Below are 12,119 nucleotides of genomic sequence, written 5' to 3'. Positions count from 1 at the left end.
TACATTTTCAATATTCTTAAATAGATATGTTATTGTTTTTAGTTTTAAAATTTAACTTTACTTAACTACTAATATAACATGGTTTTTGATGGCTTGACGAAAATATGTACTTTTTTACACACACACACACACACACACACAAATACACAGATACTGGCATATAATTTACGCGTGTAAATAATATCCAAAGATATCAACTACTACACTATGCAAAAACTCTAATAGTTTTTAAAACATTTACTTTAAAAAGCTTTTATGAAAGCAGAATATAATTTATCTAATAGATACTAACAATAATTTTTTACGAAACACCTTGGATTTTATATTAATTTTTAAATTTAATTAAATGTCTACAGTCATTTCTTAACAATGGCAAAAATAGGCTTAATTATCAAAGGCATCAATCTCCTGATTTAAGTATATTGCGTCAAACTGTGTTGAATAAATTCATTTAAGAAAAATGTATTGAATAATTAAGTATAAGTACTGTATGAATACTACACATACTCGAGAATTGTTAAAGGGGACTTGTTAAGAATTTAAGTGGGGTAAGTCCCAACCTATTTACACGACTGTAGTTCATAATTATTAAAAAAAAATAAAGTCTTGTAGGTAACACGTTATTCGTATAACACATTACGCAATCAACACATTATATATTATGAATTATTATTATACTTTTACGCATTTATAATATGATCAAGACAAAACAAATCGATTTTTAATAATCATTTGTAGTCACAACTCACAATATATACATATTAAATATTATTGTACAACAATTATCCCAGAGTGATCGAGATTATCTAATAAAACTAATAAAAACAATACCTACTAAAAACAATAAAGATTAATAATAACATGTTTGTTAGGAATAAATACAAACGATTAGCAAAAATCATATACTTCCTGAACAGCAGCTAAAGTATATCAATCGAATATAACTATTGACATGATATCGATCGAATAATACATTTATACTGCAGTCAAATATCAATTATCAATAATAGTACAATATTGGTACATGTTAATCAAATCTACGACCAAACAAAACAAAACAGAACAAAACAAAAATACATGCAACAGTAAACCATTTCAGTGCATGCTATTAAGTTGGACAAATACGACGCACACGGAAAACGAAAAATATTGTAGGTACCATTAATTTCGACAACGTTATCGCATAAGACTCTGATGTGAAGTTAATTTCTTGTGGGGCCTAGGCGATATCCCAGCTGATATTAACACATCCACATCAGTCCCGTTCTTCTTAGACCAATCTATTGATAGCCCTACACACATATATGTATAACTATATATTATTAAAAGAAAAGTGTGTCTGTTAACCGTATATGATATATTTATATATGGTGATTAATTTATCAAAGAACATTGATTCAGAAACTATTAACGTTTTTAAAAATATTTTATTTGCATAATTTTAATTTTATGTACTAAATCAAAATATTTTTTTGGAGTTATTTCTATATATTTAAACAAAAATTGAATTTCAGACAAAGTGTTGATTATAGTTATAAATATATTTAAAGTTTAAACGAGCCGAGTGGTTTGCCAGCATTTAACGGTTTATACTTCTACGGGCTCTGCGACACACCACTTCGTTGATCAAAACTTTAAACGCTTAAAAAATATAATTGTATACATTGAAATGTTTAAAAAATACTCTGTTTAGGAACATAATAATACATAGGTTTAACAACTTAATGTAAAAAATATATTTTTCAAAAACGTTAATACTTAGAAAAATCACTTAGTACATTATAGATTTATCCTGATATTTAATGAAATGGGGCTTGCACACTGCAACATAATATTATTACACTAAGTGTAAATCAGTTATATGTCAATAATAAAATTGAACTCTACGTTGTGGGCTGAAGCGTGTGAGTTACCTTTAGTGTTCCTATTCCGGTGAGACGAGTCTATGAGTGCCGCAGCTAAATTGGATGAAGACGAACCGGACAATACGAAATCGTCTGACTTGTATTTTTCTAACATATTAAAAGACGATTTGCTCTTATTCACAATGAATCGGTGTTTTAAGTACATATTATATTATTATTTTACGATTTAATTATACAAGTACCTGAATTGCTTCTTAAATAAGGCTGTTGTTGGAATGGAGACGTAGTTTGGACGGGTGAGTATACGTTTGATATAAACTCTTCGAAGGTGCTGGAGTGTTTGTAATTCTTCATGATCATATCTAATGACCGCCATCTCTCTTCGTAACTGTAAAATGTATTTATTTGAAATTTTACTGACGATTAAGACGATTGCAATATGCGTCAATATCGTTTTAACTTTTAATAGGTACAAAAATAGTCAACGTACTATTGTTGGTAGAAAGGTATCATGCTACGTTTGGCACACGATGCATTTATTGCCGTGCAACGCACAACATTGGCTAAAATTGATTTTTGAACGATAACTTCGTTGTAAAGTGGCCCAAAATATGGTACCTATAGGAAAAAATATTATAGATTAAAAAATATAATAAAAACAAATACAAATTATCAATTTTATCATAGTCGTATTTAATCAATTATTCTTAGGTTGATATCGGTTGTAAGCAAACAATATACAACACATATTTTTCAGTAAACGCCCAGAATTATAATTTATTAGTAAAAGCTTATATGGAGTTTACCTAAGTCCCTAACAATAACAATAAGACAGTTATTTACAGGTAGGTAAAGCTTTTTTGATTAATGGCTACCATGTAAATTCTAGTTACTTTATTTACATCTAATTATAAATTACATATTTTTACAAATAAGCACGTCATGTAAATACAGTCTACTCGCGGTAAAGCGAATACCAAGGGATCAAGAATAAAGTTTGTTATACCACGAGTTAACTAAATAGTGATTACTGATTAATAGTAAACAGTATGAATGACTTATATTTTTTATGTATTTACAACTTCTAATCATACATAGCCACTACTACAATTTTTTTTATGAAATGCATTATTATTTTTAAATATATTTAAATTAATTAAAGATTTATAACAAACCATATAGGCAGTTGTTTAAGGATTTTTATTTTTTTCAATTTTACTAATAATCGATAATATTATTAAAAATATATTAAATCATACTAGTATTTTCTAAAAAACTAAAACTAAAAACTAATTAGGTACGTAACAATTAAAAATAAAATCTAATGATCAATACAATTAAGTATAACTATTTTTTACTATAGTAAATTTTAGTTTAAACTGATTTTGAGTATTTACTACATCATTCTACATATTTATGTGTAAGATTTTACTTACTTCTGGTTTTCTGGAGACTTGAATCCTATACAAATTGTTTGGTAGAGGGTATATAATGATTAGAACGTCGCAGAACTCCGTAGGAATAATTCCACGTCTGTAATCTTTGGAATGTTCTGACCACACAATGTGCACTTCATCGTTTCCCAAGTGTCTGGCCTGTGATTCATAAAACGATTTATTATATGATGCATAGATTAAAAACGACGGGCGACTGAAAGAAATGCAATCAATATAACGATGATCGACGCACTTTTTGTATGTATGCTTCTTGCGTAGTTGTTGTCGGCATTCGGGTGGCTACGTGAAATACAACTTCCATGAACGACGTTGAATAATATGGGGTTGTTGTACCGGCGTTTTTATTTCGTTGCAATCCACCCATAAAACCATTGTGAGTTTCCAGTTCCACCTAATGCATGAACGAACAAAAAATTGAATTCGATAGAACGGATTTGCAAGACATCAATAGATTTTACCTCCCAAGCTAATGCTGAAATAAAATCTTCGTACGCCTGACTGCCACCAGTGTTTGATATGATCGATACCTTATCTTCTTGGCCTTCGGCCACGTATATGATGGCGATCTTGTGAGTATCTCTACAACACTAAATCATACAATACGTAACAGGTTATTTTATGTTATTGCAACGCTCATATTATGTAATTTAATTGTATTCAGCATAAAGTTATTATATTATTACTTGAGCATCGAGGACACGAAGTTCTCTCAGGACTTTTTCGTTACGTTCAAGCTGATAGATTTGTCGCCGTTGGTCCCAACTTGTAAAACCTAATTCCGAAAATAGGGCACGGCCATTTTGAAATGGAGACTTATGTACACTACATTGAGGTCGTTTCTCCATACTTTTGTAAAAATTCAGACAATATTAAAAATTAAGGTTTTATTAACACACAAATATTCGACTTACTGATTATAGTGTACAGTATTCAATTTTTCTGTATAACTGTTGTCCATGAACCTTTGTCCTAAAATTGTACTCATGATATCCTGTTCTAATTGTGAAGTCATAGGAGACTTTACTGCAGGATTGTTCAGCAAAATTTCCATGTCTTCTAAACATTCAGAACTCGTATAACCAACATACTGGAGTAACTGTTATCACGAATATGAGATTAATTATATAATTGATATCAATAAAAAATAATTTAGAAAATCAAACATACATCATCAAGATTATCAAGATCGTCTGCAGAATTTTCAAAAGTTGGTAAGACATTAGGAGCTCGATGACGTATGGTATGTTGGGTTTGACAGTTTGTACTGTATGTTACAACAATCGATTCTTCAGCTTCATTATTTTTTTGAACAGGATTAATAATAAACAAATTATCGTCTAAAAGAAATAATATGAATAGTATACTTTAATTTGATTCGCTTTAATAAAGTCTTTTAAGTTTAGTTACCACTTTCATGTTCATAGTTAGGACCACAGTACAGTGGAGAAATATCCCAGCATGATTTTCCAACTAAATCACGTTGTAAAACTCGCACTTGATTTAAACCTGTTCTTAGACCAGCTGTGATTCCTCCACCTGGTGTTTCTAATGCAGGTAATTCGATTATAGACATGACCAACATATTGGTAATGGACATAAATAACTATAAAATATATTAATTAAATTAAGTTTAGAATTCAAATAAGTAGGTATATTATATGTGGACATTTTGAGCAAAAAAAATTAAAATACCTGTATGCTGGGGACAGTAAATATGTCAATCGTAAGTTGTTCAGAAATAGAGTTTAAAGTGTCATCGTGTTCAGATACCATGGAACATAATCTTGCAGGTCCTATTAGCATCGGAAATTGGCCCAAATGATTTAACAAATGGTTAATTATCTGTCAAATAGTTATAAAACATGTCCAATGTTACAATAGTTTTTATAATTTTTTTTGTTTTAAATATTTTGATACAAACCATTCTAGTAGCAATCTGAAGTGAGTGTCGGGTACTATTTAAATGAGTAGGTGTAATAATATGATCACCAAATTTATTATTGCTTTTCGATTCGCTGGACTTTAAATTGTCTAATGTAATATCAAATGTAAATTCATTTGAATATTCTAAATTTACTTCTGTTGCTTTTTTTAGATGTTCAATTGTTTTATCATTACATGTTCTGCTCAAAGCATCAATAACCTAAAGATATAATATAGTTTTAACTAAATATTTATTGAACCATCATTGCCATAAGATTATTTAATTGGTTTCTTTAATCCTTTATGGTTAATAATATAGTTACAACATACTAATTACTAATAAATTGCAAATATTTATAGATCATACCATGAATACAGTCATTGATAAGCTTTGCTTAGACCGTAGCTCTAACAAAAGTGGTACAGGGATACACATTGTCCATTCAGCCAAACAAAATACTAGAGATGTTAATAAACGTTTATTCCTGTCACCGATTGGTAACATATTTGCTAATGTTGCAGATAATACCTAAATTAATAAATAATTAAATATCTTAAAATTGTATAACATTTTCCAAAACTAATTGAGTAAATTATGGTATAGTAAACATAAAATAAATATATGCTTAATTGGCAATTATAAATTACCTCGAGCACTTTTGGTGGAATATCAGGATAATGTTTTAACAAGCTTGGTATATAATCACAAAGCAGCAAAACATTGTCACAAGCTACTTGGGAAATTTTTTCATTTTTAAACTGAAAGAAAGAATTTTCATAGTGATTAAATTAAAATAAAGCATTAAATTAAATTTGTTTACTTGTAAGGCATGTAGTAATGTAATAATCGCTTCTTTAATACAAGGATGTTTACTGTTATTACTTAATTCTTGACATAAAAAAATGCCCAAATTTGACAAGGAAATACATCTTGCTAATGCTGATGGTTCTCTCTTGGCCACTTTCAACATAATTGTTATTACTGTGTCCTACAAAATAATATAATAATATGACTTATATTCAACAAGATTCAAAGTTTTATCTAAACTAACTTTTATATCGGGACAATATGTTATAACAAACTGATGACAATCTGGTTTAAGATAAGGTACTTTGGTAAGGTTTGAAGGGAAACTTAACAGAGAGCCTAATATAGACACAGCTTCAGCACGTGGAGCCTGTAAAATAACAAAAATATACTACTCTTAATTACATTTTTAAATAGTAATAGTTAATAAAAAGTGAATAATTCAAAAAAAATATAAATTGTTTTACACTAATTAAAAATGACTCATACACACACACACACACATATATAAATATATTTAACATAATATAATAATATTATTACCAGAACAACGTTTGTTCCACTAAGAACTTCATTGCAAGCGTGAACAAAATCTAATGTAAGCAAAGTAAAACCAGGAAGTTGGTGAGAAAAAAATTCAGAACCAGTATTTTTTAATATAGTGTTGACGACTTCCTGTAAAAGATAATAAAATAAAATATATATTAATTTACTTGGTTTGCAAAAATAATATGCATAAATGTTTGATTATAATTACTTGATCACTAGAAGTTAAACCGTAATGTAGAACTTTAAAAAATTGTGTGACATATTTTTGTCCTTGAGGCATATCTCTATTATTTAAAGTCATCTGACATAACAACTTATATGCATGAAGTTTACCGTTTCTGTAAGCTTTTGGTAACTTTAGGGCCTAAACAAAATATTACATTATCATAATAATTAAAAATTAAACAAAATAAATATAAAGTATTTTTTAATAAAAATTAATTTTTTTAACACTTTTAACTTGCCTGAAAACACCAAGGGGAAATCACAGAAATTGGTGGAACTAATTCAAGAGACACAAATGTCTCTTCTTCTACCATTCCTTGGTTTTGATATATCTATAAAAAAAATACATTAATTTAAAAATTTAAAAATGAAAGACAAATTTCTAATTATTTACTTTGGTCATAGTTGTGCTGAGGTCCAGTAAGTATTGAAATACTTGTTCATGAAGTAAAGGATTTTCTAATGTATTTACATCTCCAAGAGCACTGAGCATTCGACGCCATAATATTGCAGCAACATCGGGTGTCCATCCTCTTACATCACCACCAGACATGACTGACTTTTTATTGGTTACTTTTTCTATAATACATAAGTAATATCTTAATACAATGTTTCAACTTTATTTGATTATAAAACTATACCTGAAGAAGGATGCTGAGATGACATAATTTCTATTTGCATGTGCGCTTCTTTAAATAAACTACTTTCCATACCAGTTGAAGGTACTGGAGAGGGTGACCTTGAATGTGTGTCTCGCATTCGTAACACTAAAATAAATAATTTAATTATTAAAATATTGAAATTAGTAGAATAATTTCTGTACACAGTTGTTTTAATAAGTAACTTACTTAATAATTGTGATAAATTTTCTAAAGAATGACATTTTCGTACATTAAATAAACACTTAGATGATTTTTCATCTTTCCAGTTATATTTAAGGTCATCTGTTGTTGGTGTTTCTATACAGAGAAAAATACTTATGAAATACATAATAATTTTTATTGATTTTAAATATTATACCAGTAATATTGAAAACTGTATCAGTGTCACTATATTTTTGAAATAAATAGTATGATATATCTGAATCACTATTTGATCGTTTTATAAATGTTCGTCTTTTAGTTGTATTATCTGATTGATTGTCTAGGTAAAAAAAAAAAAAGTTAATAATAATATCATACAAATATTAAGCCAACTCATAACTATATAAGTTATAGACCACAGATAAACGTCTATTAAAACAAAACATTTCTGTTTTAGTTTAAAATTAAATATTACTTTGCTTTTGACTTAAATACAATTATGAGTAGGATAAATTTAAAAGAAAAAAATGATTAAGTTTATTTACGAAAAATAAATATATTTAACAACATATGTTGAATGGAAAGATAAAGGAGGCTATAGCCTCCCACATTTTTTTACTCTATATAAAATATACCATTTTTTATATTATTGTGTATAGAAACTGAAACTGTTTTTTTATTTATTTATTTTTAATCAAATTTGTAAAAAACATACTTGAAACATATTTAATAATTATAAAGTTATCAAGATATTTATTTGTTAAATAATTTCATATAAAACATTTTTTTTTTGTTATTATAATATGTATTTTTATTCAATGTTTTCTTTGAAAATTTTAATATTGATTGAGAAACTCATTAATTAGTACATGACTGGATTTTATTATTTTAAGTTTTATTTGTTTTTATTTTAGGCATGAGGTTAAATTATATAAAATTAAAGTACTTAAGCTTAAATAAAAAAAAATGTTTAAGACTAAAGTATATAAATATAAATAATTTAACTATTTACAGGCAAGACTGTTTTTAGTTTTTGAGATTAAATTTTTATAGTTACCATTTACCATAGAGGTCAAACTGATAAAGCAATGTTCTTTAATGAATGGTTTTTATAATTTATATAAATACAAATATGCAGAAAGAATTTAATTTGGTATAGTATTTATTATATTAAATATAACAAATCTACTCTCCAACAGTCAAATTTACCATGTAAAATTTGTAAAAAGATTTGTTTCAAATCCAAAAAATCTCGAAAAAGTCGTAGGATACATATTTAGAATATATGACGTATACATTTACCATTTTTTTACTATTATAGGCAATAGCCCTCCCCTCCCCCCATTCCAAAAAAAAACTAATCATGCTATACCTAAATATTTGTATAATGGTTCTGAAATGTTCAAATATTATATTTAGTTATACTCAATTGGCATTACATTATTTAAGTCTAAATGTCAAACAAATAATATATTATTATCAAAATAACTCTAAGATTGATTTATATGCATGAGACATTAATATTCAATCAAAATAATGATATGATAAATTAATTACCTGTCACTGAACCTCGTTGTTGGTTTACTCGTGTGTGTGACAAATTACACATGTTATACGTAGAGTTTAGTGTAGTACTACCACGTTTTCTTCTTGACTTTTTATCCGATATACGATCTAATGGCAAATCAGCTAAATCCAGACCATAGACATGTCTGGCTAATACTCTTGTTAGAGTTTCTAATGTTTTCTAAAATGAAAAAATAAATAAGAATTTAAAAACATTTTTCAAATAACCTTCATTCTAAATTTTCAATGATAAAAATAATAGTATAATACTATGTAGAAATAATAAGTATAAATAATATTAAAATTATTTTTATTTAATAAATACATATTTTGTTTAATTAACATTAATGAAAGCATACATGAAAAATGTATGATAACAAAATTAAATATTTTAGAAATTTAAATATGGATATTGCAATTTGCAAGTTTTTAATCATTTTTATTAGATTAATATTTTAATAACAATATTTTGTAAATAAATCATTGTGACAATATTATTATATATAAATATTTAAAAATTTTATGTGCGAAATATTATAACAAATATTTTATGTTATCACTTATCCTCTACTATTACACCTATTCAAATTTAAATATTTATAAATAATTTAAAATATGAATATTAATTTGAAAAATTGTAAAATCCAATTCTATTTAAATAGAAACAAATTAAAACCAAGATATCCAACAATAAATAAAAAGCATTATCTGTTAATACACTAAAACTATTTTAATATGTGTTTTAATAATTTTAACCCAACATCTATCCTATTTATTATTACTATTTTAACTATTTTAAAAAATTACATGAATAGAGAAAAGACAAAGTATAACATAATTCTGAATATGAACTTATTTTTTTTTTCTTAACATTAAAATTAAAATAATTTTTGCTTGTTTTAAAAGAGATAATATATTTTAAAAATAAAGGATAATCACACAATATATTATCATTAATAGACAAAACATTTAATTGTGGTTTAAATGATCAGACAAAGAAATATATTTATAACTATGGTAAGTTATTATTATTAATTGATCTATTAAGCAATCACGCAATTTTAAATAATTATTTTTTTATAAACATCAAGCACAGTGTAATTATAAAATAGTTTATACTAAATTATTAAATATGCATGTTTTCATAAATCTGAATTTAATTTTAAATAAATAAAGTTCATATTTATCTGCAAAATGTATTTAAAAACTGTATGATTACACATAATGTTTGTATCTCATTGAAAAAATAATGGATTTTAATAATATAGCAAAATATAATGTGTACAATATTTAATTATAATTTAAATAATTATTATTTCAACAAAATTCTATTTACTAATACTGTTATTAAATATTGAAATATATTAAGTATAAAAAAAAATACATTATTAAAATTAAAAAATGATTAATATTGCATAAAATATCAAGTCTTATAACTAAAAATTATATAATTAATTAAAAGAATAAAATATTTATGGATAAACTTATTATGATTTTAGATTCTACGCAGAATAATGAATGTATTGATTTTACTGGGATTTATTTTTATTTTGTGTCAAATGAAACTTTGTATTATAGAGAAAATGTCTTTAACTTCAAGACTACAAGTAAGTAGCAAATTAAATCGCACTGATACTTTGCAGAATAAAAAATAAACATTTCTTGTACTTATCTTAATAATTGAGAAATATAAAATATAAGTAAAAAATATTTACGCAATGCCAATTTTTAACAAAATCAATTTTTATTTGTTATAATACAAAAAAAAATGTATTAGAGACACTGTATCATTTTAAAAAAGTTTTGGATATTTTTTAAATATTTAAAATTGATTTTATTTTTTTGTTCAAATAGAGTTATTAAACAATTTTATGACAGGTTAAAAAGTTAAAAAAATGTAATATAAAGATTATCTTATAAGTTGCACTTATAACAATATAAAAATTTCAAAAATACTTTATAAATAAAATAATTTATTTCTAAAACATTTCAATTTCAAATTTTTATAAAATTGGTTATTTAAACAACAATCAACAATTTTTGTTATTATATTTTAATAAAATGATTCTGATAGAGACTCGAAACTTCAAAACTATGTATAAAATTATTTACATAATTTTATTGTACACCAGTTTAAACTTAAAGGTTAGGTATATATATTACATGATATCATAAAATAATAATTAATATATGTTATGATTCTATCAAAACTGTTTGTGTTTAATCTACCTCATTACTAATAAGAAAATGAAATTACTTGTAGAAATATAAGTTCATAATAAAATATCCTTAGAAATATAGGCTGACAGATGATCTCGCTCAGAATCATTTTTTGTAATTAATGATTTATAATTGAATTCAAATTCAACACAACTATTACAGTAAGTTAATCAATGGCAAGCAATTCTAAAAATGTCATGTTTCAGTAGATACATTGTGAATACTAAGATTAATATATATTCTAAATAATCATAGTATAAATAAAATAAATAAAAAAAATACTTACCGACCACTCTCTTATGAGTTCTTCCCATTGAGTGAGTGAACAAAGTACTGTTAGAAACTGATCCCATAATTTCTCAGAAATGGGTACATTTAAATTAGCTTTTATCCAAGTCACAATCAAAGTCTATATTAAATAAAAACATTAGATAATTAATATTATAATTGCTTAACACTTGGCACAAGCATGCTCAGATTTGAAATTTTCCCCTTATAATTTTACATATATGCATGTAGATGTGTAACAATTAATGTGATACAATTTTTCTGAATACTCTCACTTATAAATTAAATTTACATCGACAAAATAAAATTTAAAAAAATTGTTTATTTCAAACTATAAATGCAGAGTTCTGAGTACTAATAATGTAATGTGAACGATTAAAATTATGATGTATACTGTAAACATTTAATATAATAA

At 25.5% G+C, this 12,119-nt stretch overlaps 1 protein-coding gene across 4 annotated transcripts in view; it reads right to left on the bottom strand.

The window, feature by feature from the left end:
* The window catches only part of LOC113556064 (ral GTPase-activating protein subunit alpha-1), a 30,384-nt gene that overhangs the window by 5,519 nt on the left and 12,746 nt on the right, over window positions 1-12,119 (bottom strand). The window contains exons 13-38 of one of the 4 annotated variants that reach the window (XM_026960787.1): window positions 11,703-11,825; window positions 9,188-9,377; window positions 7,848-7,970; window positions 7,676-7,786; window positions 7,469-7,594; window positions 7,222-7,406; window positions 7,067-7,159; window positions 6,811-6,966; window positions 6,597-6,728; window positions 6,298-6,423; window positions 6,067-6,234; window positions 5,894-6,004; window positions 5,613-5,774; window positions 5,244-5,465; window positions 5,015-5,164; window positions 4,730-4,925; window positions 4,490-4,659; window positions 4,234-4,418; window positions 4,006-4,168; window positions 3,781-3,909; window positions 3,555-3,713; window positions 3,302-3,460; window positions 2,356-2,483; window positions 2,108-2,253; window positions 1,914-2,012; window positions 1,160-1,292 (exon numbers count right to left, since the gene is read on the bottom strand). In XM_026960787.1, the coding sequence (XP_026816588.1) occupies window positions 1,177-1,292; window positions 1,914-2,012; window positions 2,108-2,253; window positions 2,356-2,483; window positions 3,302-3,460; window positions 3,555-3,713; window positions 3,781-3,909; window positions 4,006-4,168; window positions 4,234-4,418; window positions 4,490-4,659; window positions 4,730-4,925; window positions 5,015-5,164; window positions 5,244-5,465; window positions 5,613-5,774; window positions 5,894-6,004; window positions 6,067-6,234; window positions 6,298-6,423; window positions 6,597-6,728; window positions 6,811-6,966; window positions 7,067-7,159; window positions 7,222-7,406; window positions 7,469-7,594; window positions 7,676-7,786; window positions 7,848-7,970; window positions 9,188-9,377; window positions 11,703-11,825 (3,828 nt within the window). In that variant the 3' untranslated portion in view covers window positions 1,160-1,176. Of the gene's footprint in view, window positions 1-1,159; window positions 1,293-1,913; window positions 2,013-2,107; window positions 2,254-2,355; window positions 2,484-3,301; window positions 3,461-3,554; window positions 3,714-3,780; window positions 3,910-4,005; window positions 4,169-4,233; window positions 4,419-4,489; window positions 4,660-4,729; window positions 4,926-5,014; window positions 5,165-5,243; window positions 5,466-5,612; window positions 5,775-5,893; window positions 6,005-6,066; window positions 6,235-6,297; window positions 6,424-6,596; window positions 6,729-6,810; window positions 6,967-7,066; window positions 7,160-7,221; window positions 7,407-7,468; window positions 7,595-7,675; window positions 7,787-7,847; window positions 7,971-9,187; window positions 9,378-11,702; window positions 11,826-12,119 lie in introns of those variants that run through there. The other 3 variants (XM_026960788.2, XM_026960789.1, XM_026960790.1) reach the window with 3 other exon arrangements.

Source organism: Rhopalosiphum maidis, chromosome 3 (genome assembly GCF_003676215.2).
Source record: "Rhopalosiphum maidis isolate BTI-1 chromosome 3, ASM367621v3, whole genome shotgun sequence".
Taxonomy (NCBI): domain Eukaryota; kingdom Metazoa; phylum Arthropoda; class Insecta; order Hemiptera; family Aphididae; genus Rhopalosiphum; species Rhopalosiphum maidis.
Note: the sequence above shows the minus strand (reverse complement) of the source record. Positions and strands in the feature narration are given on the sequence as shown.